Below are 18,283 nucleotides of genomic sequence, written 5' to 3'. Positions count from 1 at the left end.
AGAGGAGTTCTCTTCTATTTTGCACCTGGGTGGCAAAATGCAGAGCAGAAGCTCCAAAGAAGACCTCACCTGATTGCAGGTTTATACAGAAAGAGGCAGTCCTGCAAATATCCTGGCTCTAGGCCATTTAAGCCTTGAGCCACAAACCCTGCAACAGATTTTCTGCTCTACTTTTATCAATGCACAAGCCACCATTCTTCATAACCATCAGAGAGGACTCTTGTCAATAAAAGTCTGGCAGAAAACAAATGTGGGCCTATTTACTCTGCTGCTTACTGGCAAAGCTAATGCTCTGTGCAAGGAAGTTGTAAGCCACACAATCACAGAATAGTAGAGTTGGAAAGGGCCTAAAAGGCCATTGGGTCCAACCCACTGCTAGTGTAGGACTTCCAGTTAAACCATTTAAACCATCCCTCTCAGATGGCTGTTCAGTTGCATCTTGAATGCCTCTGGTGTGGGAGAGCCCATAATCTCCCTAGGTAATTGGTCACATTGTCATACTGCTCTAAAATTTTCCTGATATATAATCAGAATCTGGTTTCCTGTAACTTAAGTCCATTATTCCATGTCCTGCACTCTTTGCGACAGCCTTTCAAGTACTTTGGAGTGTTATCATATCTCCCCTCAGTCTTCTGATTGAACATGCCCAGTTCTCTCAATCTTTCCTCAGAGGGCTTAGTTTCCAGATTCTGGATCATCCTTATTGCCCTCCTCCGAACCTCTTCCAGTTTTTCTGCATCCTTGTAAAACTGCAGTGCCCAGAACTGGACACAGTACTCCAGATGAGGCTTGACCAGTGCTGAGTAAAGGGAAACTAGTGTTTCACATGATTTGGAAATGAAACTTCTATTAATGCAGCCTGAGATAACATTTACCCTTTTTGCAGCCACATCGCACTGTTGACTTGTATTCAGCTTGTGATCTACAACAATTCCAAGATTCTTCTCACATGCAGTATTGTTGAGCCAAGTATTCCCCATCTTGTAGCAATGCATTTGTTCATTTTTTCCCCCTAGGTGCAGAACTTGGCATTTGTTCCTAAGGAATTTTGTTCTGTTGTTTCAGCACAACAACTGTTTTCTGTTTCTGTTTTCTAACCTAGTAAGATCTCCTTGGATCTTCTTTCTGTCTTCCAGGGCATTCACTATTGCACCCAGTTTTGTGTCTTCTGCAAATCTGATAATTGTTCCCTTCACTTCCTCATCCAAATCATTAATAAAAATGTTGAAGAGCACTGGGCCCAGGACTGAACCCTGCGGCACCCAACTTGATACTTCTCCCCAATTTGAGAAGGTGTCACCGATGAGCACTCTTTGGAGTCCAATACTGTAGCCAACTGTGGATCCACCTGATTGTTGTTCCATCTAGCTCACTTTTAGCTAGTGTGCTAATCAGGAGATCATGGGACCCTTTATCAAAAGCTTTGCTAAAGTCAAGATAGACTATGTCCACACCATCCCACAGTCCATCTGAGAGGTTACCCAGTCAAAAAATGAAATTAGATTAGTCTGGCAGGATTTGTTCTTGAGAAATCCGTGTTGGCTTCTAGTGATTACTGCATTGTTTTCCAGGTATTTGCAGACTGACTGCTTTATCATCTGTTCCAGAATTTTTCCAGGGATTGCTTGATTGCCATTGCTCTCTGGCCAAGAAAACGAGGTGAAATAAATAAATAATAAATTATCCAAGGGTTCTGTTTGAACAGGCATTCAGTGAGTGAGGCTTCAGATGTGGCTGAATTCCAAAATCTGGAGGCATCAAGACAGAGAGCAGGGATGTGGTCTGCCTCACTGCCACCAGTTACAGATTAACTTTGATCATGGAAAAGGCAAGGTAAACTGCAAAGTCCCAACTTTAGAAAATCAAGATCTGCAAAGAAGGACCTCTGAATCCAACAACATCATTTTTGCACCCCACAACATGGAGGATCAAAAGTTTCAAGATGACTTCCGGACTTATACTGGTAATGATCCTCTTCTTCTTGAAGCTGGGATTTGAGGTTTCCATTTAGGAATTTGAAGGACATGTGATCCTTTATTTAAAAACAACATATGCTTTAACTTTTGAGTCTAAATTTGGAGCATGGATGGTATATTCATACAGTTAGCATAATATGGCAGTAGTAAATAGAATGACCAAGTGTCTTGCTTTGCAGAGTGCAGTCCTCGACTTGAAAAAGTGGCAGAGTTCTCTTTTTGTAGGGTTACTTGTTCTGATTTTGATTTGCAGATAAAAAAGCAGAAGAAGGAAGAGTAGAGAAGGCCCTTGCAGTAACCCTTCACCTATAGAACTGCTTGTTCCACAAGAGAATGGGAGCTGGTTGTTTTCCATAGGAGACTAGGTAGCCAACTTCCACACTTTACAGAGGACAGCATTTGAAAGCATCCTCTGTTTGGAAGGCTGTATAGACCAAATCCTGCGTACAGATAAAGAGCCCTAAGAAGGGAGAGCAGGAGCCCTAAAGTCACTCATCAACTTTTAGCAACTGGACAGAAAATGGCATAGGTGCAAGTTTACCTGATCACAGCCTTCTCCAATAAAATGAGAAGCATTTCATTGTATTGGAGAAATCAGTTATCACATTTTATGCAAAATTCTTTGCCCCTCTCTCTCTTTTGGTGATGTGCATGCTGCCCCACCTCCATGCCTAAAATAATGAACCATGATCCAAATCCCAGTTCCTACTTGACAAGATAACCATTGTCCAATATTTAATGTTCCTTTTTCTTTTTGTTCTATCTTTTTGTTTCTTTTATTTTTATCCCTCTTTTTTCCAGCTTCTAAGAAAGTGGAATATAGTGCACAAAGGTAGATGCCACAGTAAATGTGTTTGTCTAAGGCAGAGGTGCCCAAAAGGAAGAGCTCTAGATGTTTTGGAGTTCAATTCCCAGAAGCCCCTGCCAGCAGTACTAATGATCAGGAAGCCAGGTATTGATGTCCAAAACATCTGGAGATGTACTTTCTGTCCATCCTCAGTTTGCTGGTTTGTTTTAGAGCAGGAAAAAATCAGTATTTAATTGTGAAAGTGAAATTAATTACAACTTCCTCTTGTGTGCTTGTAATATTTCACTAGACCACAGTGCCACCTAGTGGTTATGTAATGAAAAAGCAGGGAAAGAAACCCTTCTTGCAAAGTGCTTGAATCTCATTTCTACAGTGAAACCGAAAATAAAAACAGCAGATTAACACCCTTGTGTAGGAATGCTATTTTTAAATTCCCTGCTGTAATAAGGATCAAATTAGATTTGATGGTAGCAGATCCATCTTTTGGAACATAAATCACCAAAAACCAGATACAAAGCAAGAGTGGAGTGACTTCTTGCTAAGAGGGGTGGGAGAGATGGACATACCCCATCCCTTTCCATTTTCACTTCAAAGCCAAATCAACCAGCTGGATTTTCAAAATCAGGCCCCAAGACAAGACATTTGCCATGCTGCAGGAAAAAGCAGCAGGGAGAGATGATGGGGAGGGACAGGTAATAGTGGGACAAGTTTCAAAAGCTTTGGGCTTTCCACCTGCTGCTTCACAGTATATACTGTGCCTTGAATTGTAACATACAGGCTTGTCCCTTTACTTAATCCCATTGAACTTGTTGTCTTCAGCCTGGTGCTCTATTTGTTTGTTATATTTATATCCTACCTTTTTTCCTTTCAAGGAATTCAGAGTGGCTTCCATAATCCCCCTCCTCTTCTGGAGGAGAATTATGTAAGCCACCATGAGTTCCTTGTATGACAAATAAGCCCTGCAAAGTAGGTTGGGCTGATTGTTTCTGACTGGCCCAAAGCCAAGAGTTGGCTCCATGGCTGAGCAGGGACAACAACCCAGATCCTCTGAGTCCCAGCCCTGAAATGCTAAAAATAGCATTTCTACACTACGCCACACCAGTTCTTTGGATGTTTTAGACTAACTCCCATTAAGTTAACATGGCTAACATTTAGGAATAGGAACCATGGTTCAAGACCTCTAGAGGGGTTCAAGAGGGATGGATGATAAGTGGCTATTGCATACTTTATGATACTTTTGCAAATCTTGTAGCCCTAGCCAAGATGGCTAATGGACAGAAATGGCAGATGCTCTGGTCCAAGGTCTTTGGGAGCACCATCTCAGGGAAAGGTGGCACCTGTAGCAGATGCCCATCATCCTACAGATCCATCAGATCATGCTACAGCTGTGGCACAAGCAGGAAATAACTACATCCAGAGCATCTACTTCTCAATAAAATAAGCCACAAACATTCCAAGATAAGTCATTTGATCTTGAAAATAAGCCATGCAAGCTCAGCCAGTGAGTGGCAAAAGCTTCACCACTAGAAGAACAATGCCCTTGTGATTGGCGGGTTGACTCACTGATGCTCTTAGCATGCACTGGATCTCTGCATGATTACCAATTCTCAGTGAAGCAGGTTCTCTGCTACTGATTTCACCACTGTTTTCCATTCTTTTCTTTCTTTCTAAAGGCAGACATTGCATCCAGGGATCCATCTTCTACATCTATGTACTGCTGGGTGTCTCTTGCCTGCTGAGTGCCATTTTCCTCATTGTGGCTGTTTCTAAAGGTACTTACTTCGAGTTATCCTTCTTTTTCTCTCCAAAAGTTTCACCTGTAGAGGAGAGGATTTCTTGGCTTTGGCTCTGTTGAAGAGTTGCATTTTGCAATGTACCATTTAATGCAGAAGTGGGAGATGTGTGGCCCTCCAGATATTGAGTGCCTATCATTCCTCACCACTGGCTATGCTGACTAGGGCTGATAGGTGCTGCAGTCCTGCACTTTCACATGAGCCACGTGTCCCCCCTCCCCCACCACCAATTTAATAAAGGTAAAGGTTTCTCCTTGACATTAAGTCCAGTCATGCCTGACTCTAGGGGGCGGTGCTTATCTCTGTTTCCTAGCCGAGGGAGCCAGAGTTTGTCCTCAGACAGTCTTCGTGGTCATGTGGCCAGCATGACTAAACACCAAAGTGCACGGAACACTGTTACCTGCCCACCGAAGTGGTACCTTTTTATCTACTTGCATTTGCATGCTTTCGAACTGCAAGGTTGGCAGGAGCTGGGACAGAGCAATGGGAACTCACCCTGTTGTGCAGATTCTAACTGGCAACCTTTCAATCAACCAGCCCAGCAACACAGCGGTTTAAACCACTGCACCACCAGTTTAATAAATGCTACTAAATTCCTTAGCCTGTCATGCTAGTAGAAAATGCTGAGAATTGTATGACCTTTTCCCGTCTAAAGATACATAGGATTGCATCTTGAGTTACTTTAGAAAATTGTACACCACCCTTATCTGTCTGTCTGTCTGTCTGTCTGTCTATCTCTTGGATGACTGACAAAATAATAATCAGCCTTAATGAAACTGGACACCAATGAAATTATAGATTTCATTGTTTTTTAAATATAACCAAGCAACTTAAAATAGACCTCTACGATTGCCAACTGTGGATATAGTAAAAAAAAGAAAGGATCTTCAGAGTTAATTCCTCAAAGACCAGAATTTAACAGAGCTTTTGGAAATACTCTTAGGATGCGTGGGGCAATTTAGCACCCTTAGAGTCTAGCAATCCAGAGCAACACACTTTTTAAATGAGTGAAACCAACTGCTCATGCATAATACACATTGAACAGGAACATAGTTTATTTGGTGACTGGCTTTGAACATAGTTGGAAGAGGAGAAAAGAAGAGGAGAGAAATCAAACTTTCAAATTACAGCAAAAACTTGATCTCACTAAGCTTTCTGCACCTTACCAGCTGAAGTAGAGACTTGGGTTTCAGAGCATATGGTGAGTTCCTTGAAGAAAAGATAATCTGGGAGCATCATCTCTTGCCCGGAGCCCTGTCCCTTTGGTCTTCGGCCCTGCCCAGCTCTTGAATTCCACCCCAAGAGCTTCTCCACAGGTGAACTAAGTTCTTCCTCTTAAAGCAGTTCTTCAAACTGCCCCAGTATATTCTTTTGGGGTGGGGAGCTGTACCCCTCAAACATGACAATGTTATTAGGGGACCTTTAATCACATAGTCTCCATCGCTTGGCACTGAACTGAAACTGCATTGTGATATCTGAAGAGGGGAGAAAGGAGACATTTTTGACATTTTGACATTTTTTCAGACATTCAGAAGTGATTGCTGTGTGTTTCTGCTTCTGATCTAAGCCTTCCTTGATTAATTCTCTTCCTGTATGTTATATTTGAACAATTTTGTTATCCTCTTTTTACAGGAGACTTGGCATGGGGATATTTCTTCAGCATATCTGCAGGGATCCCATTCCTCTTTATTTTCCTTTTTCATAGTGGACCTCACTGCCAAGGCTCTCCCAAAAGAAATTTCAGCCATTGATTCCATGTCAGGGCTAGGCAACCACCAAATTCTGGACTACGGCTCCCATCAGTTCCAGGCCACATGGCCAGTGTTCCTAAAGGAACACCTTCTTCCGTATATGCCCTCCCGCCCCCTGAGATCGGCAGCAGAGGCCCTCCTCTGGGAACCCTCCGTGAAAGACTTTAGGAGGCAAAGTACCCAGAGGAGGGCTTTCTCTGCGCTGGCGCCCCGCCTATGGAATGTGCTCCCCAGAGAGGTCTGCCTGGAGCTGTTGTTATTTGTTTTTTTGGCGCCAGGCTAAGACCTTTTTATTTCAACAATATTTTAATAACTTTTAACATTAGCTATATAGGTTTTAATCTGGATTTGGATCTGGATTTTATTTGTATTATGTTTTATTTTATTCTTTTTATTTATGTAAGCCGTCCTGAGGCTATGCGAAAGGACGGCATACAAATACTCTAAATATGTAAATAAATAAGTTGCTCTGGGGCTTTTTAAAGATGAAGGCAGCCACAGTCCTGCAGAGATGCCTGGAACCCTCCAGACTTGGAGAATTGTGGGCATGCTATGCAGCATGGGGGAAGCACGAATGTGACACTCTCCTCTGGTCTCCTCTTGCCCTGTAAAACAACTGGATAGCCAATTTTGGCTGTCTAGCCACAGTGCTTCAGAGAAACGAAGCTGGCTGAGGCATCACCAGATTGCATCTGTAGTGAGTTGGGGTTCCTCTTTTGCACATTCAAAGTCACAGACCATTTTCCTTGCAAAGCATTCTTTATTGACCAAAAGAACAAAGCACCAGAATGAATCTCTGGGCATGCACAGAGCATTTTGTTGAACCCAATCTAGTATTCACCTCCAGGAACTCTCCTTATGGGCATGCCTGGCCCCATCTCTTTGGGAGGGACCTCCTCTCTGCACACCCATCCTCTAATTGGGCCACCCTCCTCAGCTGTTGATGCATTATGGGATCTAGAGCCAGGGCTGCCCTGCCTGAGTTTCAGAAACTCCCCTGCTCCAAGTCCTTTCCCACCCAGTGTACATCTGCCTGAACCCCTGGGAAGTCTGGTCTTGGGATAAGATTTTCCACTGCTCTCATCTCAGTGCCTCAGCTTGTCCCACATTCCCCACACCCCAAGGTATCCTCCAGATTCTGATTCTGATTCCTCTGAAGTCCAGCCAGCAGTCCTGGAGTGCAAGCACCCAAAGCAGCCATCTTTCTCACTCCCAGCAGCATCCTATCTTGGTGGCATCCATCTTCTCCCCTTCTGCACAAGATCCTGTTTAACTGAAGATTAATGCCAGGCATTGAACTGGGGACCCTCAAATGCAAAACAGTATCTCTGAGCTGTGGTCCCTCCTTTCACCATCATCACTGGATAGAGTCCGGCTAGGGTGATAAGTGTGCCATGTTGGTCAGCCATATTGACAGTATCTGAGAGCCAACATGAAGTAGCAGGTGGTATGTGACGCTTGTATTCTCTATACTGGCTCCTAAAATTTTAATTTCAGCTGTTGAAGTTCCTCTCCCCCAACCTCTTCTGTTCTGTATACATTTTCAGCAACATCTCTTTCATCGGAGCTGAGCACAATGAACACTGAACGTCCAAAACCAAAACCTGGACTTGATCATGAATGTAAGTCTCTCTGCGTATCCTGCTGAAGGGGTCACCAGGTCTCTCCAAGTCTCAGACTCTAAAACTGGAAGGTGCAGATTCTGGAAGCTCAGGTGTGATGCTGAGGGGGTGGGGGGTAGCTGGGGGCATGCATTGGTTCTCTGGAGTGAGCTTTTGCATTTCCCCACACTGATCACAAGTGTCATATTATTCCCTGAGTGTTTTCAAAAAGGATAACACCTGTTACCTCCCCAGGCTTTGCTGCACAAGGCTGTAAACCTGCTGTACCAAATTCTGGTTTCATCACAGAATTGAGATTCAAGTGCCTTACAAAGAACTTTCCCTTTCCTGCTTTTCTGCACTATAACCTCTAGGTGGAGCTGTGCTGCAGTGGAATAGCACAAGTACAAAAATAGAAACAGTGCTATCTGAAATAATACCCCATTTTCCCCATTCCAGAAGGGGAAACATTGAAAGTACTCTGAAAAAATAGAAGCCAAAGTCCTCTAAAGAACCCACAGAACTCATGCATAATAGATGGCTCATGTTGAAAAGTTCTCCATCGCTCCATCCTGGTTCATGAGAAGATTCTGGAAAGGAATATGGCTTAGCCATTAGAAGGGTGGAGTTGGAGAGTTGAGGGTGAGCTTTGTGAAGGATAGACATCCCCCACCTAGTCTATGGTTCTTTCCCTTAGATGTGATCATTTCTTCTGAAGACACTGAGAAGCAGGCTAGGCCCTGGAACTGCAGTTCAAAGGCTTAGCAATGCTTTTTAGCCTACCTAGGATTACCTCCACCAACTTGGTGCCCTCCAGATGTGTTGGGCTGCAATTCCCAACCAATGCTAGCTGGGAAAGATGGGAGTTGCAGTCCAGCATAACTAGCAGATCCTGACTTGGGAAAGACTGCTGTGGATGAGGGCTTCCTTGTCCCCTTCCCTTTGGCCAGCAGTAGGCAACCTGGTAGTCTTCATACCATTTTGGACTTCAGCTCTCTGCAACAAGGCCAATATTCAGGGATTATGGGGATTGTAGTCTGAAATTTCTGGAAGGCACTAAGTAGCTTTCCCCTTCCACATAGTAATGGGCTGTGCTCTCCAACCAAAACTCTGCTACCAAAACTGTTCTTATTGTGCCATCTCTTGGCCTATGAGCATCCACTGCAAGCCAGCCTGGCTGTTCTTCTCATGAAACAGGCTCCTGTTTAGCTCTCACACGCACCAGTTCATTTGTTGTTGTTAGTCGCCAAGTCACGTCCAACCCATCGTGACCCCATGGACAACATTCCTCCAGGCCTTCCTGTCCTCCACCATCCCCCGGAGTCCACTTAAGCTCACGCCAACTGCTTCAGTGACTCCAGCTAGCCACCTCATTCTCGGCCATCCCCTTCTCCTTTTGCCATCTATTGTTCCCAACATTAGGTTCTTCTCCAGAGTCATTCCTTCTCATTAGGTGGCCAAAGTATTTGAGTTTCATCTTCACTATCTGGCCTTCCAAGGAGCAGTCAGGGTTGATCTCCTCTAGGACTGACCGGTTTGATCACCTTGCGGTCCAAGGGACTCACAGGAGTCTCCTCCAGCACCACAATTCAAAGGCCTCAATTCTTTGGTGCTCAGCCTTCCTTATGGACCAACTTTCACAGCCATACATTGTAACTGGGAAAACCATAGCCTTGACTATACGCACTTTTGTTGGAAGTGAGAGGACCAGATGCCATGATCTTAGTTTTCTTAATGTTGAGTTTCAAGCCAACTTTTGCACTCTCCTCCTTCACCCGCATCAAGAGGCTCTTTAGTTCCTCTTCACTTTCTGCCATGAGAGTGATATCATCTGCATATCTGAGGTTGTTGATATTTCTCCCAGCAATCTTAATTCCAACTGGTGATTCATCTAGGCCCACCTTTCTCATGATGTGCTCTGCATATAAGTTAAATAGGCAGGGTGACAGTATACAGCCTTGCCAAACTCCTTTCTCAATTTTGAACCAATCAGTGATTCCGTGTCCAATTCCCACTGTTGCTTCTTGACCCACATATAGGTTTCTCAAGAGACAAATAAGATGGTCAGGTACTCCCATCTCTTTAGGAACTTGCCACAATTTGTTGTGATCCACAAAATCAAAGGCTTTAGCATAGTCAATGAAGCAGTAGTAGATGTTTTTCTGGAACTTCCTAGCTTACTCCATGATCCAGCATATGTTGGCAATCTGATCTCTAGTTCCTCTTCCTCTTCAAAATCCTTCCTGTACTTCTGGTAGTTCTTGGTCCACATACTGCTGGAGCCTAGCTTGTAGGATTTTGAGCACAACTTTGCTAGCATGTGAAATGAGTGCAATGGTGTGGTAGTTTGAACATTCTTTGGCATTGCCCTTCTTTGGGATGGGAATGTAAACTGACGTTTTCCAATCCTGTGGCCACTGTTGAGTTTTCCAAATTTGCTGGAATATTGAGCGTAGCACTTTTACTGCATCGTCTTTTAAGTTTTTGAATAGCTCAGCTGGAATACTGTCACCTCCACTAGCTTTGTTGTTGCTCAGACTTCCTAAGGCCCATTTGACTTCACATTCCAGGATGTCTGGCTCGAGGTCAGTGACCAACCCATCATGGCTATCAGGGATGTTAAGCTCTTTCTTGTATAGTTCCTCTGTGTAGTCTTGCCATACCTTCTTAATCTCTTCTGCCTCTGTTAGGTCCCTGCCATTTGGGCCTTTATCATGCCCATCTTTGCATGAAAGGTTCCCTTCATATCTCCAATTTTCTTGAAGAGATCTCTGGTCCTCCCTATTCTATTGTAGTCTTTTATTTCTTTGCACTGTTCATTTAAGAAGGCATTCTTATCTCTTCTAGCTATACTCTGAAATTCTGCATTCAATTGGGTGTACCTTTCTCTTTCTCCCTTGCCTTTTGCTTCCCTTCTTTCCTCAGCTATTTGTAAAGCTTCCTCAGACAGCCATTTTGCTTTCTTGCATTTCTTTTTCTTTGGGATGGTCTTAGTTGCTACCTCTTGTACAATGTTGCGAATCTCAGTCCATAGTTCTTCAGACACTCTGTCTATCAGATCTAATTCCTTAAATCTATTGGTCACCTCTACTATATATTCATCAGGGATATGATTGAGGTCATACCTGAGTGGCCTAGTGCTTTTCCCTACTTTCTTCAATTTAAGCCTCAATTTTGCAACCAGAAGCTCATGATCTGAGCCACAGTCAGCTCCTGGTCTAGTTTTTACTGACTGCATAGAGCTTCTTCATCTTTGGCTGCAGAGCACATAGTCAATCTGATTTCTGTGTTGACCGTCTGGTGATGTCCATGTGTAGACTCATCTCTTGGAAAAGAGTGTTTGCTATGACCATCGTATTCTCTTGACAAAATTCTACCAGCCTGTGCCCTGCTTCATTTTGTACTCCAAGGCCAAACTTGCCTGTTATTCCAGTTATCTTTTGGCTTCCTACTTTAGCTTTCCAATCCCCCATGATGATAAGGACATCATTTTTTGGTGTTAATTCTAGAAGGTGTTGTAGGCCTTCATAGAACCTATCAACTTCAGCCTCTTCAGCACCAGTGGTTGGGGCATAGACTTGGACTACTGTGATGGTGAATGGTTTGCTCATTAGGCGCCCAGAATAACTCAGTGGATGGAGAGCTAGCCAATAACCTGGGTTCAAATCTCTATGGCATGTTATTCAAAACACACTTTAAAAATGTGATTCAACTGGTAACTTTAAAAAAGCAGCCACAGCAACTTTCCAAACTCATTCGAGATCACAAACCCTAATCTCTGAGACCATACAACAGGCAGAAAACATCTGAATTCCACAGGGAAAAAATCCAGAATCCACAGTTATGGCAATACCTTTGAGCTTTTCTCAACAAGCCTGCTGATCCATTTTATTTGCTTCCAGTGTCATGGGAGGACTGAGACCAGATTTCTACCCAAGGAGCTTTTTCTTTCCTGTCTTTCCCTATTTCCTGCTGTATAACCTCCAGGTGGCACTGTGGTACAGCAGAATAATGCAATCACATCCATTGTGCTGGATTTCCCTCACTCCTGAAACCCCATGAAAGAGCTTTTAAAAACAGACGTGCACTGGGAAGCTCATGACAATGTCATCTAAACCACCGATCAACCACACTTGACTGAGGAATAACAAGCACACCACAAAGCCTTGTTTAGGAACGGTTGTGCACACAATCTGGTGGCATTTTGGTTGGTTCTAATCAAGGAATTGCGTAACCGTGGATCTTGAAATTTTCTTTTGCTCCTGGGGTTTGGATACCTGAAGCATAGCTCGCATTTAAAAGCTTTTTTCAGCCCTCTCAGCCCATCCCTAGTTACAAAGGTGCTCTTCTACTACTCTGCTTTTTTGGTGCATGTCAAGGCAGCGCTTCTGCACTCGAGCTCCAACCAATGTCACCATTTTTCCTTCTGCCCAGTATTTCCATGTGGTCCTGAGACGCGACAATGGGAATACTTCAATGGAAAATGCTACTACTTCTCCTATGAGAAAACCTCCTGGATGCAGGCCAAAGTTCAGTGTGAGGATAGGCAATCAATGTTGGTCATTGTCAACGATATGCCTGAACAGGTAAAAAGAAGATCTACTTCCTTTGCTGTCAGTATGGGTGGCCAGTGGCCTTCCAGAAATTATTTGCATCAACTTATGTCCTTGGTCATATTGGCTGCAGCTGATGGGAGCAAGAATCCAACTAGAACGCCCAGATTGCCTCCCCTACTTTGGAAGAAAATTCCAGCAGAGCAGACAGGGCTGATGCAAGTTCCCAGTCAATGGTACAAGGAAAAGCTGGTATTAGGTTCAGACATTATAACCCACACTCGGGGCTGACCATGATATGAATGTGGGTTGTTGTTGAACTGTGGGTTGTTTGAATTGTGGGTCTTAATTTTATATTATCCCTATCATTTGTTATGGGGTTGTGAATCGTAGGTTATTCATCATGGTTTGTTATCTTGACTGGGTTCAGACAATCCAATAACTTACCTTTTAACAACAACCCACAATTCAATTGTGTTATTGTGTTGTCTGAACTCAGTCTGCTATCTCACCCAGGGATATTCCCTGCCTCAAATCTTTGCTCCCACTGAGGGCAGGCAATAAGCCTATGAAGGAGTTGGGGCAACCACAGTAAAAACTACCAGCATGGCTCAGGGGAATGTTCTTGGAATGTGCACAGCTCTGCAGAAAAGGATTGCTCAGAACCATCAGGTGGACCCACTTCTGTGAGGAGGACCATCCCCACACTAGTGACGTCAGTCTCTAGCATTTCATTTAGGGTCATGCATGGTCAAGGAGACTCCAGTGCTATGTTCTGGCAGTCACAGCTGGCATTCCCCACACCCCAGCACACAACTTCCGCCTCATTCACACACACCATTCACACATATGGTTTTACCTCCATTCACTACCACCACCACCCACACAAACCCTCTGCCTCTGCCATGTGCTTCAACAAGGAAGCTTCAATGAGTGAAGCCCAAGAGGCCAGGGCAAATCCCCTGGCAGACAGGCAGAGGTTCCTCAGCAGGCAAGTCAGTGTCAAAAAGATTCCTAAAAAGCAGAGCTTTTGAAACAAAAATACAAACTCGGGTATGTAACAACACAAGCCAAACTGCACTGAAATGTTGCAGTGTACAATGCTCCTTGTTCAGGATTCTAACCAACCAGACAGCCATGCTGGGTCACTCCATCCTCATTCTGCTCCCAGGCTTCATCCCCTTCCTCCATCTAAAGTCAGCCTACATTCCACCATCACTGAGCATGCTTGGTCCTCATTCCCTTAGGGCTGGGCATTTGGACTTTAGATATTTGAAAAATGGATTGGATATTTGGGCATTCCCTTATTTGGGCCTCCCAATATTATTTGTGAACCTTGGTTTCTCCCAAGCCTGCTGCTCCCCCACTTTTGTGCATAGATGGTGCTAAAGGTCCATGCTTATACATGGCATAGGTGTCAAAACCCATCACGGGGGTGCCTAGCATGGCCATGAGGTAGATGATTCCAAACTAACCTAGCCTTACTTTTCTGACAAAAATAGAAGCTGAGGTATCCTCCATCACACTAGTCCAATTTCCCCCTGTCTTGTAGAATTTCCTTCAGACCCGGACCAGAAATGAACGTTACTGGATTGGACTCCATGACAGAGATATTGAAGGACACTGGAGGTGGATAGATGGCACCAGCTACTTCAGCGGCTTCACGTAAGTACTGAACACCCCACTGGACCTGCCAATCTTGTTGAGTAAGGTTGAAAAAATGCAGAATAAGCTGTTCTTTTCTCTTTCCAATTCTCAAACATTACCAGTGGAGATTCTCAGAGTTTGAACTTTGTTATGCCTATCTATCCCAAGAAGCAGACTGGTACCCAGAACAAAATTTCTCCCAAGCGCCATATCACTGGAAAGCTTCATTCTAAATTGTTGAATGAATTGATACAGTCAAACATCCCATTAGTTTTCATTCACTGGCCTTTGCGCAGCCCACCTTGCCATCCAGGCACTGGTTCAGAATGTGTATGGCCTGATCTGACTCAGGCAGTGCAGAGAAATATAGCTTGGGATCACCAACCCAGATCTCCTAATGATGACTCCCAACAGCTTCATGCAGCTGTTGAACAATACTAAGCACAGAATATTGCCCTGTGGCACCCTATTTTGGTGGTCAGGGAGCTGAGCTGCACTTGCTCAATGTCATTCTCTGAAGCTAGGTCCAAAAGAGTTGAACCATCATTAAATGGTGCCCCCAGGTCCAATTCAGAGACGGCCCAGAAGTCTACTGCAGTTGGTGGCATCAAAAAGTGCTAAGAAATCACGGTAAGGTAACAGGGCCTTATTCCCCCACCCCTTTCCATAAGAAGCTGATGAGGCTGACCATCCCCAAAGCAGACCTGAACCCTAAATGGAAAGGATTGAGGCCATTTTACTGCATAATAAATACTGAGCATGTGGCCATCCAGTTGTTCTCACTATGAAGCTTGTGTGCATGTCTGAAGAAAGGAAGGATGCTGTGGCAGCCAGGTTGAGCCCTGGCAGGCCCCAAAAGACACATGCTGGCCCAGGAGCTGAGCTGTCCCTGCTGCCTCCTTCATCTGATGCTTTCTGGGCAGTGATTAATCCTGATCAAAACTTTGCTTCTCCCTGTACGGCTTCTGGCAATTCAGGTGAAGGGCGGTGGTGGAAGTGCTGTAGAGCTTGGGCCTGGAGTCACCCTAATGCCAGAAATTGCAGAAGATTTTGATTTTCTTGCCCCCATGGCATGGCTCTGCCCCAAATCACACCATCATCACTGCAGCTGCTTTTTAGTTCAAAAGCAAGCTCATCAAATTCTACATCTACTGGATTAAAAAATAAAAAAAAATTCCACACAAGCTGTTCCACACAAGACTTTTATTGTGCACTTGCGACTCCTGACACTTGGTTGTTTACAGGTTCTTGAGACAAGATTGTGATCATTTTTACTTCTGTTTTAAAATAAATTTTATTATTTTTTTCTACAATCTAATATTAAAAACAACAGTTATTTAAGACATCGGATATACTAGCTTGACTTCTTCCTCATTTTAACAGTTAGTAGCCATATTAGAAACATAGAAACAGAGCGAGAGAGAAGGGGTCTCCCGGGCCATCTAGTCTGACCTCCAGCACCAGCCAGCTCCACTCACGACATGCCCACCATGTGGACGTCCAGCCTATCCTTGAACACCCTCACCGATGTGGCCTCAATCACCTCTCGTGAAAGTCCATTCCACACCCTCGGGGTCCTGACTGTCAGGAAGTGCTTCCTGGCATCCAAACGAAACCTTGGCTCCCTGAGCTTTGCTCTGTTGGAGCGCGTCCTGCCTTCCTCTGCAGGGGAGAACAGGTTGCTACCCACCTCCGTGTGACATCCCCTCACATACCTGTATGTTGCCAACATATTAATATTTTTATTGTATAATTTTATATGCTTTTGTTTGTTCTTGTTGCGAGCCACCCTGAGGCTTTGCTGCGATGGGGGCAGCATAGAAATGTTTTAAATAAATAAATAATAAACATATCCCCTCTGAGTCTCCTCTTCTCCAGGCTGAAGAGAACCAGTTCCCTCAGTCTCGCCTCATATGGCATCCCCTGCAAACCGGCCACCAACCTTGTGGCCCTACGCTGCACTGACTCTATCCTGCCTATATCCTTTCTGGAATGAGGGGCCCAAACCTGAGCACAATACTCCAGTTGCGGGCACACCAGAGTCGTATAGAATGGTAGTAATACCTCTCTCAATCTAGAAGCCACGCTTCTGGCTATGCAACCAAGGGTGTCGTTCGCCCTCTTGACCACAACATCACACTGCTGACTCATGTTTAGCCAGCAGTCAACCAGTACCCCGAGGTCCCTTTCACAAGTGCTGCTCTCCAGTCACTTGTCACCTAACCTGTACTTATGAAACCTATTCCTGTGCCCCAAGTGCAACACCTTGCACTTATCCACATTGAACACCATCCTGTTGTCTCCTGCCTACTTCCATAGTCTGTCCAGATCCTTTTGGATCTGGAGTACCAACTCCTCAGTTGTGGCCACTGCTCCAGTTTTAGTGTTGTCTGCAAATTTGATCAGCAGACTGTTCACCCCTTCTTCCATGTCATTTATGAAAAGATTAAACAGGATTGGCCCCAGGACAGAGCCCTGGGGGACCCCGCTTGTCACTGGTCGCCATCCCAATAAGTCAACCATGCCCTAATTCACTGGACAGTGCTTTGGTGTATCCCAAAACTCCTCTGTTTCTCCACCAGGATATCATGGGTACTTTGTCAAAGGCCTTGCTGAAATCCAGGTATACCACATCCACTGCATCCCCTCCATCTAGCCATCTCGAAACCTTGTTGTAGAATTCCACAAGGTTTGTCTGGCAGGATCTGCTTTTGCGGAAGCCGTCTTCTGTGGTTGTCAGTCTTCCTTCCCTATCTAGCATCACTAGATCTCTCTCTAGTATGAGCCTTTCCATTGTTTTTCCTACAATGGACATAAGGCTAACTGGTCTGTAATTCCTCATGTCCCTTCTACTACACTTTTTGAAAATTGGGACCACAGATGCCACCCTCCAGTGCTCAGGAACTTCACCCGTTCTCCACAAGGCCTCAAAAATGGAGGCCAGCGGGCATGAGAGAACCCCTGCCAACTCTCTAAATACTCTCGGGTGTAACCTGTCAGGGCCTGGCGCCTTTGTAATGTCCAATGCCCTGAGGAGCCCCTCGACTTCTAGGGGGGTGACTCTAATCTGTGCCCCTAAGTCGCTAGCCTCATCTAATCTCCCATGCGGATTATCACCCATCCTGCTTTGGGAAGAACACAGAGGCAAAATAGTCATTTAGCATCTGAGCCTGTTCCCTCATAACTGTGGATCTCCTTCCTCCTTATTTAGTGGTCCCACTACTTGTCTCCCCTTCCTCTTCCTATTTACATGCTGAAAGAAGCCCTTTTTGTTGCTCTTGATATTCTTGGCAAGTCTCAGCTCATAATCAGCCTTAGGCTTGTGAAGAATCCTGCAACGGGCCTCCTCCTCCTGGTATACCCTTTTGTCTATTTGCCCCAGTACCCATTTCCTACGGAGGTTCCTCTTTTGTCTAATCCCTCTAACCACCTCCTTTCGCATGCATGGTGGCATTCTCCTCCGCCTCCCCACCTAACTAGAGGCTTGCCCCTCCAAAACCTCCCTTTTGAGTGCCATCCACCCCTCCTCAACTTGCTTACCTTCCAGTAACCTATCCCAGGAGACTTACCCCAGTCTGGCCTTAAGTTGGCCAAAGTTGGCCCTCTTGAAGTCCCAGCTTCTAGTGCTCGACCTGCTGCACGTCCTCAGTCCCCTGATCTCAAAGCAAAGGATGGAGTGATCACTTGCATACAGAGCTTCCGTAATCTGTACCTCATCTATCAGCTCCTCTCTATTGGTCAAGACCAATATTTGGTCAAGACCAAATCAAGGATGTTTCCCCCCCTTGTTGCCCCTCGGAAAGGTCTCTTTCCCTGTCAAAACCTCTAAATTTCACCCAGACTGCCTCTACAAAATCCCCATCTGTGCTGCATTCCATCTCACCACATCCTATCCCTTCCCTGCTGTATAAAGCCACACCCCCACCCCTCTTTCCCTTCCTGTCCTTTCTGAAAAGGTGATACCCTTCTATGTTCACATTCCAGACTTGCCTTTCATCCCACCAAGTTTCTGTGATTCCCCCCAGATCATACCCTCCTATTCCCAGGAGAGCTTCAAGCTCTTCCTGCTTATTACCCATGCTCCTAGCATTGGTGTACATGCACCTCAACTCCTTCCCACCGCTTTCTTTCCTTGGAGTTCCCAGCCTCCTCCT

At 44.9% G+C, this 18,283-nt stretch overlaps 1 protein-coding gene across 1 annotated transcript in view; it reads left to right on the top strand.

The window, feature by feature from the left end:
- Positions 1–1,817: 1,817 nt before the first annotated feature.
- LOC123024083 (hepatic lectin-like) overlaps positions 1,818–18,283 on the top strand; it is a 22,134-nt gene continuing 5,668 nt past the window's right edge. The window contains exons 1-5 of the mRNA XM_044431377.1: positions 1,818–1,963; positions 4,458–4,556; positions 7,876–7,950; positions 12,364–12,515; positions 14,035–14,147. Coding sequence (XP_044287312.1) covers positions 1,921–1,963; positions 4,458–4,556; positions 7,876–7,950; positions 12,364–12,515; positions 14,035–14,147 — 482 coding nt within the window. The 5' untranslated portion in view covers positions 1,818–1,920. The remainder of the gene's footprint in view (positions 1,964–4,457; positions 4,557–7,875; positions 7,951–12,363; positions 12,516–14,034; positions 14,148–18,283) is intronic.

The sequence above is a fragment of the Varanus komodoensis genome, unplaced genomic scaffold (genome assembly GCF_004798865.1).
Source record: "Varanus komodoensis strain SLA01 unplaced genomic scaffold, ASM479886v1 scaffold22, whole genome shotgun sequence".
NCBI classification, from domain to species: domain Eukaryota; kingdom Metazoa; phylum Chordata; class Lepidosauria; order Squamata; family Varanidae; genus Varanus; species Varanus komodoensis.
This window is presented reverse-complemented; position numbering and strand designations above follow the sequence as displayed.